Raw genomic sequence first — 16844 nt, forward strand, 5'->3', positions numbered from 1 at the left:
GATGATAGGGAGACCCCTATGATCCTCTCAGCTGTTCTCACAGTTCAATGCTCTACTGCTCCCATACCAGATGGAGATGCAACTAGTCAGGACACTCTCAATGGTGCTCCTGTAAAACACAGTTAAGATGGGAGTGGGGAGTCTTACTTGTCTCAATCCTCTGAGGAAGCGAAGACACTGCTGCGCCTTCTTGTTCAGAGAGGTGACACTAAGGTAAATCAAGGGTGTTTTTACCACCATTATATGGCATTATATTTCTTAGATAATTTAGCTCATTTTTTTCTGTGTGCTCAAAAAGTTTTTATTTTCTCATTTTATTTAGTCAAAGATCCTATGTTGGTTCATTAGCATACTGTTATTTTTCTGCAGTATACAAATCTAATATGAAGATTTTAAAAGTTACATTTTAAAAGTTAATGATGCCCTCAGTAATATTTGCTAGTCTAACATGTACTTCTGAAATCTATAAATACAAAATACAGATGGTTAATTATGTTTCTAGTACAATTCTCATATTTTATATTTTTCTACAACATAGAAGTTCAAAGGACTCAATGATTCTACGCTGATTCTCATGGAAATCTCATCTGTTCAATTCTTTGCTTGTTTTTCTAACCAATTCCATCTCACATACCCATTAACTCTCCCCAGTTCTCCTACCACTCATCTACACTAGAAGCAATTTCCAATTGCCAATGAACCTACCAATTCATACATTTGGGGAATGTGGATTGAAATTGGACTGGCCAGGTAATACACACATATGGTCACAAGAAGAACTTGCAAACTCCACCCATAAAGCACCAGAGAGCAGGATCAAACCCTGAATTGGGGCTGTGCAGCTCTTGCTGCTGCGCCACTGTACTGCAAAATACTTTCATAAGAATAGGTTATGTGGTAGTAGAAAAAGGTACAATTTTACTACCCAATAGGTACTTCCTTGATTCACTACTACGCACCAGACCTCAATGAGAATAGCATTCATAACACTAACTTTGATTCAGTTATATCCTTTCCATCAGAAATATTAAACACAGGGTTGGCTAAAACTATGATGACATTATTTGCACTTGCCCTTGTTTTATATATATAAAAAAAAACACAAACCTCCCAGAGAGGCAGTTGTGTTTCTAGCTCTTAGAAAGCATCTGGTTCTATACACATCCAATTGCACTTCACTTAAATTGTAATGAATGTTTGACAATTCTTGATGATTGCTTTCAGATTATTTGAATCTAATCCCATTACTGCCATTCATACACACTGCTTCTAGCGGTAACTGATAATTATTTTCCACTCTCTAATTCAGAAAAACATATCAGATTAGATATGATCTTACTGAATGGTATGGCAACCTGGAAGAAAGATATGTTCTACTTCCACTCCTAAGTCTTATATTCTTATGTTTCAAACCAGTTCTGCAAGTATATCACTAATACAGCCCTTTACAGATTGACACAGAATAGATTTCTTGGCTTGCTTAATTTAGCTACACATTGGATAAGCATATTAAGTGATCAAGAGGGCCTCTTTTTGCACCTTGTCTTCAACTGGGACACCATTTGTTTCAACCATCCCCCATTTCTCCAAATTATTGTTCATTATATCTCTGATCTGGATATTGGATCACTCCCAATTTATTTTATAAGCCAATTTATGTATCTGTTATATGCACAGAATAAAGGTTTTCAATTTTTTTAATATTGGTGACCCCAGCAAGAACAGGAAAATGATCTCTTAAATTTAAAAAGCAGTAAATAATCAGCATGATTAAAATTAATTTATCTTTCTTTTCTCATTGTTTCAAAATAAAACAGCACACTTTGTGTACTATTGCTGTAAGTAATACATTTTAAATAAGAATTTATAAATAGAATTTCATTTGCAAGCAATAAGATAATCACTGGGATGGATGATATTGTTTCCTAGACATTTGCAGTTATATTTCGGATGTTGTATTAGAAAGGGCAAATCTAATGTCATCCTTCAACCGCTCAGAGGCAGTAATGTCAATAGCTTCATTGAGTTACAGACCGAACATAAAGAACATATAGTGTTTAATTTTGTGCTCAGCTTGAACTTTGATATCTTCCAGTATCAGGTACATCCTGTGCTTCATAGTATAATTCAACAAGGAAAGCATATTAACCATTAAGACTGGATCACTGCCAAGTTTAAAACTACACTATGTCTTTATGCTTCTTATATGATGCCATGTGCCTGTGCTGCTGCTGTAATTAAGTTTTTTATTGCACCTGTGCATATATGTACTTGTACGTATGACAATAAACTCAACTTTGATTTTTTAACATTGACTTTGAACACTGGCAGAACAAGCTCATCACCTACTGTACATGGTTTCTTGTGCAATTGTGGGGACACTGCTCAAAAGGGGCCCTTAGCTATGCTGCCAGAAACTTCCATCTCCATCAAGCCTTGTTTTCCTTGTTTCATTTCTATGTCTGAAAAACCTTTCATTTTGATTTTTATGCCCATGGTATCTTATATCATCACTATTGACGTTTGCATTGTTTCATCAATTCAGCAGATACAACCCTTGCAGCAAATTATAGTGATTTTTTCATACCTCCAAATAATTGATACAACTGTGTTTAATAAAAAATTCAATAACTTTCTTTCCTTTGTGATTTTAGAACAGCAGCATTTCCATTGTTCAACTGGTCTGCAGATCTATGAGTACTTCAACTGCTGATAAATAGAACTATATTTTTGCCCTAATCCAAATGTGCATGTACTGTCTCCAGCATCTAATAACAATAGCAATGTCCGTAAAATTATGTCATGACTTTTTATGGAGTTGTGACAACAAGTTTGCGCACCTCTGCCACAGAACAATAGAATTTTCAATTGGTGTCCATGCCTCTGTACACTAATGCACTTAATTCAGTACACTACCTTGGAAAGGATTATTATAGCAAAATATCACAGGAATAACAATCACTTTGCAATCCTTTAAGATTAATGAAGTCCAAAGTTAGTGCGGTATTGACCTTTGAAGTTCAGAAATCAGTCTTAAATAATAATCAGTAACAGCTTCACTTTAAAGGATATGCAGGTTAATATTGGGTGAGCAGAGAACAGAATTAAATTACTGTGGTGAAGTCTCCTCATAGCAGCAACTATTTGGCTTGAGAGAAGAATGGAAACTTGGGTGAGGCACGAGATTGGCAGGGTACATTTATGCTACCTGTTTAAAGTATATTTTGCAGCAATATTACATTGGCTAGGCAAGCCTGAAATCTGGCCCCAGTGAATCTCAGGAGTAAAATAATATTGGACTCTCTTGGGCCTTTAATTTCAGACTGCTTCAGTCTGACCAAGCATGGAATATGAATCCCATACTATATCAAGACTGCTTTGCAAAGTGCTCAGTAGGCTTGTTGGATACTTAGGCAGTTTGACTTTCAACCATGATCAATTTAAACATTCAGGGGATAGAAATTCCCCATCCCAAGTTTCTGAAAAATACAATAAATCTTTGACAGTTGAGAGATTACTGTGCTTCCGCAAATTCTTTATTTAACAAGACTGCTGTAGATTCAGACAAACAGAAACCAAATAACATAAAAAGTGTGCTTCCTCACTGGACAAACTTGTGGATACACTCCACAATATCAAAATTATACCAACACAAAAGGAGAAAGCAACCATGAAAAAAGTAAAAAAAATCAAAGACTATTTAAGAATGTTAACAGCAGCTGTACATTTAAATTTGACAATATAATTTTATGAAAATTCAGATGGTACCCTTTAACTATTTTGATTCAGACAGAGTAGGAAGGAGTAGGGTATTTGCTGTTTAACAACTTATGTTCTCCTTAACTCCTGTAATGCCGCTCCTCAATATGACAGCAGTGAAGAAAAGGTCTTCATACCTGCCTACCTAAAGAAGGTTCCTGTTAAATAATGAACACAGACAGCTCTGGGACCATACACCTGCACAGCCTGCCTTTTACTGCTTGAAAGGAGAGGCCACAGGGGATAGGCAGAAGGTGCATGTCTGACAGGGCCAGGACAGGCTTCCTCTGTGGTGACAGCCTGGGCCCTGCCTCCTAGGCCTGACCCACCATAATTCCTTCACAATGCAGTGGCAATGCAGCTGACAGTAGCAGCTGCGCCTCCTAAGCGAGATGGATGGAATTTTCATAACTATTTCCCCAAGTTACATTTCACCTTCAAGATAATTTATGAGCTGCTCGGGAGCCTTGAAGAGACAATATGCTTGCCATAAAATTAACTGTAACAGTCTTGTAGGTTATAATTAACAACGGGAGGGTAGCACCAACTGGATGAAACACATGGTATAATTGATGATGAAACTGGGAAATTAAGGAAGCTAACACTATCATTATTGCACACGTCACTCCAGTAAAGCTTAAACCTTCTAAGTGTTAATTACAACCCCCCGCACCCTGATGTGGGTATGAGCTTCTGAGCTGGGAGGAGACACTTTATTGGCAAGGCCACCTTGCACCTGGGCTGAAGTACATTTCATATTCTGCCTGGAAGAGAAATATGAGTCTAACCAACACGATCTCCTGAACATCTGTCGACAAGCCCGACATTATTTCCAAATACCTGTATGTGGCTCCTTAGGTGCTTTGTAAGCCAGCTAGACTTGTCCATTCAGGGTTTAGAGCCTTACTTTGCCTTTCAGCGAGCCAATAGCAATTTAACTTAATGAAAAATCTCATTAGTAATGAAGGAGGAACAACTGTTCTTTTTTCTAAGCTGCTTTCATTAGGCTTCTCTGCACAATTAATTTTAGCAAAGCAGACAGAAGCTCTTTTCACCTCTACACTAACACTCCTAATTCTTTTCTATAAAGTCTCAGCTTTCTGAATCCCAGGCCTTTACTTCATCATTTTCAGTAGCCTGCCGATTTATCGCTTTTGTTTCCTCTTGTGAATTCCAAAAAAATCTTAGAGCTTAGTTCAAAAAAAATTCCCTCCATTGTCCTTCACAATTACACTTCACTGTGAATAATGAAGAAGAAAGTATCCTATTTATTCTTGAAAAGGAGGAGGTGTAAGAATTCAAAAGGAGGAGACAACAAGAGGAAAATGTTCTAGAGGAATCAAACAACTGGTGGCTGTTAAAATGTAGCATTTAATCAAACAGTGTTCCTATTGTCTGTAGGAGGGCTCACAACTATTCACCACAGTCCCGATTTATTTCAGAGCCAGCAGACAAAAGTGACACAGGTGAAGGACAGAGGTATGGAAGCACAAAGGGTCATGGCAAACAAAGGGAATGCAGTATAACTTAAAATGCACTCGGGTCAGAGGGCTTTGCGGGCAGCTGAACATCGAGCACAACTAAACGTCCGACATCTTCATTTAGAGCTGAGCTTCATTCTCAGCATTTTAAGGCTGTGCTCTCTGCTTAAGCATGGTCTGCCGTCCTACAATTAATCTCATCCTATTCATCACAATGTGAACCTCCCTCTCCCATTCATCATATATTCATCCTCAACTATGCTGGCCCCCTTTCCGCTCACTTTTTCTACTTAATCTATACTTTTGATTCATTATGGGTCAGTAGATCTGCATCTACCATGCCTTTTTTCTGAATCTGTCCTCCCCTAAAAAGGCAGCCTAGAAGCCAGATGGGCATCTTTACAGTCCATTTATCAAGCCCAATGCATCCTGCCTCAATAAGCATTCAGCATGTTTATTGCGTTAATGTGGTAAAGCGTCAGTGTAATCTGCAAATAATTTTCATTATTGTATTCTGACCTTACCAGTCTCAGCAGTTCGCACAGAGAAACAGACAGACAAATGTGTTTGAAAATCTCACAGCTGGCAGTTTTAATGTTAGCTTGCCATCCGTAACACCTCTCATATTTTATTGACCAAGTAACGACCTTTACTCTGAAAAGGTCAAGAATGTTCAGTTCAAATGGCCTGAGCACCTCTTGAACAGCTGTAACAGATTGCCCATCAGAAGTTATGTTCTAGCAAATAAACTGCAGCCTTTACCTCTTGTGATGTAGTCACTTCAACACATTCAGGAAGTGTGAGGTTGAGGGCTTTTCTTATCAAATCCAGCTGATCCCCCTTCATCAGTAAAAATAAATAGCTATAACAACAGACTGAGTTTTAAAAAGAGACCAGAGTGTAAATCATTTCTTGTTTTGACACATTTTTAATGTAATGACAATGGCCTGATCTCTGCTAGAGTGGCTTGGAAGTATCTTGGCACATGTTTTATAGCTTTCAACGTTGGCAGTTGATAAATAATATTGTTAGTCTTTCAGTCCATATGACATGGGTCACCTCAGCTTTATAACTGTCACCTTAACACTTTGATGAAGTAAACTGAGGTGTGTGCTAACAATCTGTTAGAGCTACTCTAGTGCTTCACATGTTCACAATGGCTCATTGGGTAGAAAAAAATCAAAAGAGAAAGGGTCATATATGTATCAGCCACTGGGGACAAACTTTCTAGCAGAATTTCAAGACAGTTAGTAAAACCACGTTTTAGATCTTCCTTCCGCTTTAGGTTAAAACAACTCCTTAGCTGCTGCTGCTAAGCTTCAGAGCATATTGAAATGTAAAATCATTTCTTTAATGGTAGTTACTGCCTTTGATTAAAATGTTCAATGCAAGGAAAGATATCTTAGCCAGTTCTCCAATACCCACCACACCAAAATCTCCTTCACACAAAACTGCTATTTATCCCTTCCACTGATTTTTTTTTATCAAGGGTGATGCAAGCTTCTCAAGTGTTATGGGAGCTGTACTGTACATCTAGAAAAGTGGGAACTATTCCAACCCAATTCTGATGTGGCTTGTGATGGCAGAAAGGCTTTGGGATGGCTCTTACTACAAATTATGCAGTCTCTAATATGCTTTTGAAGACAAATAATTTGTACATTTCTGGACAATGATGACCAGAGGATATAAATAATTGAAAACCAAGGGGATAATGTCCATCATTTGGAGGTAGCCATTGACTAGCACTTCTGTAGCATTGAAGTAACTTGCCATTTATCAGCCCCTGCCTGAATGCTCAATCCCATGCTCCAGATAGTTTCACTTGCCATTGTTTCCTTCATTTTAGTTAAATGGTCTCAGTCAGGTTGTATAGTTATACATAAAAAAACTCAATCCAGCCCTACAGTTCTAGAATGGGTGCTGGTTTACATGCAGCACCAGAAGCATTGGTTACAAATATTGGAGGACACTAAACGCAGGCCTTACCTTACCACCCAGGTCTTTCTCATTTCTTGGCGCTCCTCAAGCAGTGGCAAAAGACAACAAATAATTTTCTGTTTTTCCTCTGAACTCCATTCCATTTTATTGATTTCACACAGCAAAATCTTTGTCTAAAAGAAAATTAAAAAAGCCGACAATAAAGCTAAAAATTAATAAAATTGCCCTATGGCAAATAACACATGGAAAAAAAGAATCAATATCATCTTTATTACTCACTTCTACTATGAACAGATCAATGAAGTTAATGATGACCAAAATGGATAATATATTTATTTCCATTAAATCAAGTTACATGGTGCACTCAGGGTGAACCTTTACCATTTTAAATAATTGTTTACAAGTTGACCAGCACTGCAAAGTTAAGGGTCAAAGGGTTCAGGTAATTCGGAAACCTTAAACAGAGATGTTATCAAGAGAGACAGCTACAAGAAAACAAAATCATTCTTCACATCTCAATTGCACATAGTGCCTGAAAACAACTGACTCGACAACTACCAGAAACTCTGAAAGGAGTGCTTGCTGTTTAAAACCATGCCAACAATTTTCCCTCTAAGATTTTGTCTCCCTTTCTTTATTAGTTTAATGAAGGTTAATGACAGATAATCATCTTCTGAAGCTCTTTGTTCATTTCTTGTTGAGTGAGGCTTTCACATTTTTAAACTTTCATCCCTCTGAGTGCAACTATGTTAGAGACTTCAGGTCAGGAGAACAAACAAACAGTTTGGGCAGCCCGATTGCCTGTCTTATCTCATCCTTCAGTTAGCAGAAAACTCAAACTGCACAAATGTTTACAAGCTGATGAAAATTTCATTCCACTCTTTCTTAAAAATCACCAAACAACCACTGGCATGACCTCTTCAGTATTCCAGAGGTGAACATTTCTTTTGAACGGAAGCAGGCACATACTAAGCCCAGATCTACCTGTTATTCTCTCTAGATAAAGGGGTAAATGAACCTATAGTATAAATAGACACTAGAATTAAAACAAAAGACCAATCCTAATTAATTCTAAGCAAATAAATTATTTGTTCATTTCAGAATAATCATAGCTCCAAGTAATTTCAGTTTCCATGTCATCTTGCTACATTTTTATTCTATAAACACTGAATACTGGTGCAAAATATTTACAACATTCTGTATTTTCTCCTATGCTTTTCGACAGACAACTGGCTAGAATCAATAGATGTAAGGGATCAAAAATCCTGGAGCCAGAAGATAAGAGTGTTAGAGCCTGGTTACTGTTAAGACATGGTTCCTAATAATAGCTCAGAGGCAATGAGTTTTTTTTAAGCTTACAACAATATTAACATGTTATGACTTAAATATTAACTGCTTAGGTAACATGCATTTTTACAATTGAGGATAAAGAGAAAAATTCCAAGCTTCACTCGGCAATTTGTCTACTTCTGACAGAGGGAAAAGGATTTTGCTTTTTCAGAAAAAGAACTGCACATGGATGAGGTTGTTACAAAGGTCAACTTGTTTAGGTTTGGAGAGATAATTCCAATGGCTGTTATTGGCCAACAAGCTTTGTATGCGAATAGGTATAGGTACACCCTGATAACTAATATCAATACTTTTCAGACTATTGTATATTCCTGTGTGGGTTTTACTGCCAAAGGCATGAAGGACCACATGGAGGAGAGGAAGAGAGGAAACATTAAGTAATTTACACTTCTATACATTAATTGGCTCATGGCTTTTATGCTTCTTAGCTTAATGAAAACAAAATGCTAGAAATACTCAGCAAATCAGGCTTCATCTGTGGGAAGAGAAACAAGGCAAACATTTTGGGTAACACACACAAAATGCTGGTGGAACACAACAGGGCAGACAGCATCCATAGGAAGAAGTACAGTCAACGTTTCAGGCCGAGACCCTTCTTCAGGACTACTGAAAGAAGAGATAGTAAGAGATTTGAAAGTGGGAGGGGGAGGGGAAGATCCAAAATGATAGGAGAAGACAGGAGGGGGAGGGATAAAGCTAAGAGCTGTAAAGTTGATTGGCAAAAAGGATACAAGGCTGAAGAAGGGAGAGGATCATGGGACGGGAGGCCTAGGGAGAAAGAAAGGGGGAGCGGAGCACTACAGGAAGATGGAGAGCAGGCAAGGAGTTATTGTGAGAGGGACAGAGAGAGAAAAAGAGAGAGAGAAAAAAAAGGGGGAAAATAATAAATAAATAAGGGATGGGGTAAGAAGGGGAGCAGGGGCATTAACAGAAGTTAGAGAAGGCAATGTTCATGCCATAAGGTTGGAGGCTACCCAGACGGAATATAAGGTGTTGTTCCTCCAACCTGAGTGTGGCTTCATCTTGACAGTAAAGGAGGCCATGGATAGACATATCAGAATGGGAATGGGACGTGGAATTAAAATGTGTGGCCACTGGGAGATCCTGCTTTCTCTGGCGGACAGAGCATAGGTCTTCAGTGAAACGGTCTCCCAGTTCAGAGAAACTGTAATTTTTAAAAATTATTTTTCACTTTTCTTATACAGATGTCACTGGCAAGGCCCCAGTTGCCCTTGAAGTGCTGCTAGTAAGTCAACATCTTGAACAGTCACAGTTCCTCTGGTGAAACTATTTCTTCAATGCCATTTGATGGAGAGTCCAATTTTGATGAAAGATGATGGCATGTTTCCAAGTTAAGACTGTGTATGACTTAGAGGGGTACCTGTGATTGGTGTTGTTCCATGTTCCATGTGCCTAGTGCCTTTGTCCTTACTGGTGTACAAGTCATAGGTTTATTCATTTTGTAGATTGCATATACTGCAGACAAAGTTTTGGAAGAATTGAGAGGATTGGATATAAAGAAGCAAGCTGATTTGACATAGGTTATGGCAAGCTTCTCAAGTGTTGTGGAAACTGTACATCTAGGCAAGTGGGGAATATTCCATCACAATCCTGATATATCTTGAGATGGCAGAAAGGCTTAAATCTGCAGTCTCTAATCTACTCCTTTATCAAAGATTTTATATATTTCTAGACAATGATGACCATAAGATATAAACCACTGAAAGTCAAAGCATTAATGTCTATTCTGTTGAGCACTTCTATAGCATTAAAGTTAAATGTTCCTAAACATTTATCAACCCCTGTCTGAATGCCAATGCTCCAGATGATCTCACTTGCTTCATTTTGGTTATACGGTCTCAATCAGGCTGTATATTTATACTTCAGAAAGAAAATCATACACTCTTACTTTTCCAGTCTTGTCAGTTTATTACATATGACTTTGTGAAAGAACTTAAATTTTTTTTTTGCTTGGTACCAGAGTAAAGGGAAGCTGCTACTCCCTGGAGCTATTACCCCACATAGTCTAACTTTTAGCCTAGGGCAGTTAAACACTCTTAGAGACTCCGTGTTTGAATTAAGTGCACGTAATCTGATCAAACTGGGATTACAAAAAATATTGGGTAGTCTTCAAATTAAATGCTCAGTTAACATACAGGGAGATTAGATTTGTACGTTGGCATGAAATAGTAACCTCTCTTTATAGAAGCCATTTTTTTCTTTTCTACCTTTTATTCCCTCTTAGCCTTCTCTATCAAACACATTGATGCAGTACTCTTCTGAATGTCAAGAGTACGTCATCAGTGCTAGAGCTCTGAGATCTTGGCCGTGTTGGCATTATTCAAGTGGCAGAATGTATAATGTCCATCAACATACGTTAATCCACTGAACCAAGCTGAATCCTCACCTCATACGATGTTCACATATGTACACTTTCATCTAGAGTAGCTGGATACTAGTCTAGATTTGGAGTAGACCGTTCTTAATAACAAGGTGCAAGACTTAAATGTCCTAAATCATTTTCAAGATGTATCATTATTCTAAATGGTGAAGGTTATCTTGACACAGGTACAAGATTAAATCTGCATGTTTCTGTTCTGCTTATAACATTTCCAAATCTACACAAGATGCAGAAAAAAATCTCGTTTTAAAAATATACTTCTAGAGATAGGAAACATTATAGGCAGCTATTGTGATGTGCTGATTCATGAAAGGCAAAATTGGTATGCAGCTACAGCAAGCAAATAATGGGCAACCAATATGTTAGCCTCCATTAAAAAGTGTCTGGAGTACAAGAGTAAAAAAGCCTGCAGCGATTGTACATATCTTGAGTATCACATTTGGGCTACCTAATGCAGTTCTGGTCTCCATATCAAAGAAAGGATAAACATGCCTTGGTGCAGCATAGATTTACGAGATTGATTACTGGGAGGAGGAGACTGTCTTATGAGAACAAATTGAGTAGGACTGGCTCTTACTCACTGGAATTGAAAAATTTGAAATAATATCTCATTGCAAATAAGATTCAATATGGATCAACAGCTTAAATACAGTTTACTCAGCCTAGAAAGCCTAGACTTCAATGATATTGACAAGCTAAGGTTTTGACTATTTTGGAAGTTGAGAAGTTTCTATATACATCTTGCTGCAAATGTTTGGGATCTGTGCTCAATACGTTCAAGTCTGTGATCAACAAATTTTTGTACATCAAAGAAATCAAGAGATCAAATGTAAAAGTACTTGTGGGGTAAATCACAAGATCTACTGAATGGCAGACAGGCTTAAGGAGACCAATGACCAACTCTGTATTATATATCTTACATACTACCGTTGCCTCACGATCTCTCAAATGATGACTTAGTATCCTTTCTGTGTTCAAAGACAAACCTTTTACAAACAAGTGGACTATAATGAGTTGAGAACTTTTAGAATAACACAATAAATTACCATAATATATCCCTAAGAAATAAATTCTAAAGTATTCTGTTACATTTACATGATAAATAAAAGGGAATTGTGGACAATCAAAATGCATTTCATTATACTAAGTCACTGTTTTTGGCCTTAGTTTAAGTGGAAGGCAGGGGGGAATGAAGCAAAGGGAAGTGGATTTGAGCAGCCCTCGTTTGCAATGCCCTGGTCATCCTGAATTTTCACTATTGCTCTTCTTTCACTCATAATCTGTAAAGATAAATTTGAAATTATTGTATCTTCAACTTAACCACCTGTGTAACATATCAGAATATATACTCCAAAACTGGCAATGTGGTCCTACCTATGTCATTAATATCAATTTTTACATAGCATGTAACTTGGATGTCCAACAATATTCTGAAGCCTGAAGCAAACTGAGATTATCACAGCTAACAAAAGCAGTCCTAGTGTTAAGACCTTTTAGTAAGTCCTTCTTCCTGGAAAGAAGGAAAAATAGATACCATATTAATTTAAGATTTGATAAAAGCATCAGTTTCTGTACTTTAGCTTCCAGTAAATCTCCCACTTCAGTATGCTCTAAAAGACAAATTCCAATAGTTTATAAATGCAATATATACAACAATTAGTAAATGTTGAACATTGCTTAAAACTAGACATAAAAGGAAATGGTCACTTCAGACTTTTCCATTATTCTACTTTAACCCTAACTCTTCAAATTTAAGAGTTGTTCGTTGTGCTGCCAGAAATGCATTCTTCCCCAATCAGGTTCTTGAAGCTACAAAAGATAAGTCACTTGGCACCCACTAATGCATGGGTGATTTACCCTCAGAGCGAGCCACTTCTTTTGCCTGACATCAATTATTTCAGGACAGAAGTAGGTTTTGCATACATGCCAGATTATATGAAGTGTAAAACATTGGGAAAAAAATGCTTTTGAAGAGCAACGAAAGAAATTACACTTGCAATAGGAACCAGCTGACAGTCTAGTCCTTAACAAGTGAATATCCTTCAAACCATTGTGAATGCAAGAGCAGAGGCCGTCCTTTGTTTTCTTTTCCTTAGAGTGTCCTTAACTCAACAGTTGCCTGCACGACTGAACATATGTTTTTGCAGAAGTACTGAGGCAGAAAGGAAGTCTTTGTTGTATTCCAGTCTTTTGTATTTAATTCTTTTCTCTTTTTGCTCAGATTCAAACATGTTACAGCAAGCACTTATGGTTCTTAATGAAAGCTGAAGAAGTCCCTCTGCTACATGCTTCAATAATGTTTCAGAATTATTGGATAGCATCAAACTACAAAGCACACAAACAATGCCTTTCGTTGTTCTGGACTGTATATTTTCAATGTAAACATGCTAAAACAAAGTTAATCTTGAAGAAAAATGAAAAATGTTAGTGTACAAAAATAACCTCAACACTTGTTATTTTAAATACTTAGATTTAGTCTTACTTTAATACCTGTCAGTGAACTCAAAGTACAAGCAAAAGAATAATCTTCTTGTCCTTTAGGCACTAATAACTAAAAGGGATAAAAGGTGAAAAAAATAGAGATGGGGGTGTAGTAGGGTGGAGATTGGACAGACAGGGCCAGTAGGAGACGAAAGCAAGAGAAAGAGAGAGTAAGAGAGGAAGGATTTCTGAAATGATACGCGAGGGTCAGAGCAAGCACCGAAAAGGTCAAGGGAGCAAACCTTCCCCCCCCCCCACAACCCCACCCCCACACCTCTGCATCACCACCTTAAAAATATCCATTGTTAAATGAATAGATGAGGTTGTGCTTCGATGCACATAGCTAAAGCTAAACAACTGTGCTATGGAGATACAAATAACAGGCCCCCAGTGTGACAGTTCTACAATGTTATTTAGCTTAGCAAGCTCTTGCTTTGCACCCTCCCTATACAACTTCTGTACACATTAATGAAAACAAAAGGAGGCAATTTAAATTGTAACCATGCAGTAGGATTATCCATGTGACCTCAAAGGATAATCTACTTCTGTGTGGCAGATAGCTTTTTGACTATTCACACAAGAATTACTACAGTTCGAGAAAGGGAAGACAATTAAAAACAACCTAAAAAGCATGTTCTACAGCTGCCAAGTTTTAGCTCCACCTGACCTTTGAGTGGAAGTTGATAAGAAAAGGAAAGAGACTCTCATGGGTCAAAAATGTTGCAAAGTTTCTGAAAAAACACAACTTTCCTTTTGTTTGATCAGGCATGTCATTCATCAGTGTTTATTTAGAATACAAATATATAAAAAAGCACCATGTTTGCTCGTAAATAATTACTGCTATTCTTTTCCATTGGACTACTTGGAAGACATGGAATAAAAATGAGTGTACTTCTGCCACCTGGGCATGTTTGACAGCCTGAAATTAACAAATAGTTAGAGCAATGCAAACTTTAAAATGCAAACATCGCTCTAAATTGAACAAGAGATTGATTAAGCTGTTAGAACAAGTTTAAAGAATTAAGCAGCATAACTATTGAAGAGATGGATGAGGAAAAGAAATCAAAAGGCTTTCAGACAGCTAGAGGATTGCATTTGTAAGAGGAAACAAAATAGACCGGGAGGCAGGCTTAAAGATAGACAACTCACCTCCAGGCACACTTGCACATTCTTTAAATTATCTACTGCAATGCATTGGTTCTGTTATCCTTGAGGATTACAAATTAGTGAATAAAATTAATGACACCTTGTCCAAATGCAAATAAAAGAGAAACCCAGATTTTACTGCATGAAAAATATATTTTGTGAAATATAGAAGTTGTTGCAGCTTTGCATATCCAGTGTTCGTTTTGTTTCCATATTCTAATACTAGGTACCTTCATTACTTACTTTGAATAATTAATAATTAGGGAACACAAGGGATTCTGCAGATGCAGAAAATCTTGAGCAACACACACAAAATGCTAAAGGAATTCAGCAAGTTAGGTAGCACTGACAGAGGGAAATCAACAGTCGACGTTTTGTTTTGGACTTTGTCATGTAAATTAGCATCAAATTGGCTCTACTTGAGTAATATACCCAGAACAGTATGATTTCCCTTGTAGATGAAAAGGGAAATGTACTAAAGACAAAGCAGCTTAACAGCTCCGAGGTTTTGCGCCATTGATTTGTGAAAATTATATTTCTTTATTCATGCATGAGGTGCAGATATTTTTCTGGAAAGCCAGCCAGCCTTTATTTTCCTTAAGGAGGGGTTGATTAGCAGCATTCTCAAACTTCTGCAGCTTGTGATGAGAGTAATGTAGTTAATAGGTTGTTTGAGGATCTCCACAATTTGACCCACAATGAAGAAAAGGCTAGATTTATGTCAAAGTTAGAGTGGTATAAAACTCAAAGGAAAACATAAGAGGTAGTAATCATCTAATTAGTAGAGATCACAATATGAAGGCGGCTTGATTAATTGTTGCTCATATAAAGACACACAATGGCAATCTTACATCAGTGAAAAGGAAGAGAATGTTTAGAAGAATGCTCCTCATGTAAATTGTTTTTACCTAGAATGCATCAGGTTTTATCAGCTTTGCTTAAACTACATTCACCGAAGGAGATGGAACAAATTCTATCATACTGTTGACTTGAACTGGGAGACAGTGAATAAATGGAGAAATCTGGAGATGCCACCGAATGCCCAGACATTGATCTATTCTGGTATCCACATTATACACACAGCTAGTCCTGTTAAGATATTTGTCAATAATAATCTCCAACACATTGATGGTGTCTTTATAGTATTGCGATTGAATGTCACAGAATGGTACTAGTATTAGACTCTATTATTAGATTCAGCTCGTTATTGCCTGAATGTTATCTAGTGTCATTATGGCCTTGGTCTAAAATTAGACAAGTTAAAATTGTTTCCTTTTGCATTTCTGGGCAGACTATTTCAACAACAGCAGAGCTGGAAATAGAATTGGATACTGTACAATCATTTCTACTTCTGACCTTATGATGGAAGGAAGATAAATCAACTGTTAGTTCATAGTTAGTTCTAAGACACAGTCTTAAGAAACTTCAGCAACGATGTACTGGATTTGTGATGACTCAGCTGCAAGTCATTATCTTTATGCTGAACATTGATCTAGCCAATGCACTATTTTATCTCTGATTTCCAGTATCTTAAATGTTAATAGGAAAAGAGAAGGTATGTCACATCTGGAGTTTCTCTGGTTAGCGGACAATTTCCCTCCACGCCTCTCTGACGTAGTGGGGGACTGCGTACGAGGCAAGTTACAGCAGTGGTTTGCCATTGTCTTCTGCTGGGTGAGTTTCCAAAGAGATAACCAGCTCGTAACCCAGCACGGATGGAAAGCGTGCAGGGGAGCCGGCTGGATTCGAACTCAGGACCTATCGTCCTGAAGTCCGACGCTGATGCCACTACGCCACCAGCCAGGTCAAATTTTAATAAAGTGTCCTAATACCACTTTCATGGAAACTGCATTGACGTCAAGGGAAATCAGAAAACATAGAGCTCTTCAGCACAGTACAGGCCCTATGGCCCATGATGTGCCAACCTTTTAATCTACTCTAATCTTTACTTCCAGCATAGCCCTCAATTTTTCTATCATCAGTGTGCCTTATCTAAGAGTTACTTAAATGTCTCTAATGCATCTGCCTCTATCATCATCCCTGGCAGGACATTCCAATCACTTACCACTCTCGGTGTGTAAAAAAAAAACTTACCTCTGACATCCCCCCCACAAAATACACACAAAATGCTGGAACAGCGCAACAGGTCAGGCAGCATCTATGGAAATGAACAAAGAGTCGACGTTTCAGACCAAGACTGCTATACATTCCTCCAATCATCTGAAACGTCTGCACGCTCTTATTAGCCATTTCCACCCTGCAAAAATATCTCTGACTATCCACTCAAT

At 37.7% G+C, this 16844-nt stretch overlaps 1 protein-coding gene across 4 annotated transcripts in view; it reads right to left on the minus strand.

Moving 5' to 3' along the window:
• fto (FTO alpha-ketoglutarate dependent dioxygenase) overlaps positions 1-16844 on the minus strand; it is a 377646-nt gene that overhangs the window by 210012 nt on the left and 150790 nt on the right. For all 4 annotated transcript variants that reach the window (XM_072279555.1, XM_072279552.1, XM_072279554.1 and 1 more), the window contains exon 8: positions 7227-7351. In XM_072279555.1, coding sequence (XP_072135656.1) covers positions 7227-7351 — 125 coding nt within the window. The remainder of the gene's footprint in view (positions 1-7226; positions 7352-16844) is intronic.

Source organism: Mobula birostris, chromosome 15 (assembly GCF_030028105.1).
Source record: "Mobula birostris isolate sMobBir1 chromosome 15, sMobBir1.hap1, whole genome shotgun sequence".
Lineage (NCBI taxonomy): Eukaryota > Metazoa > Chordata > Chondrichthyes > Myliobatiformes > Myliobatidae > Mobula > Mobula birostris.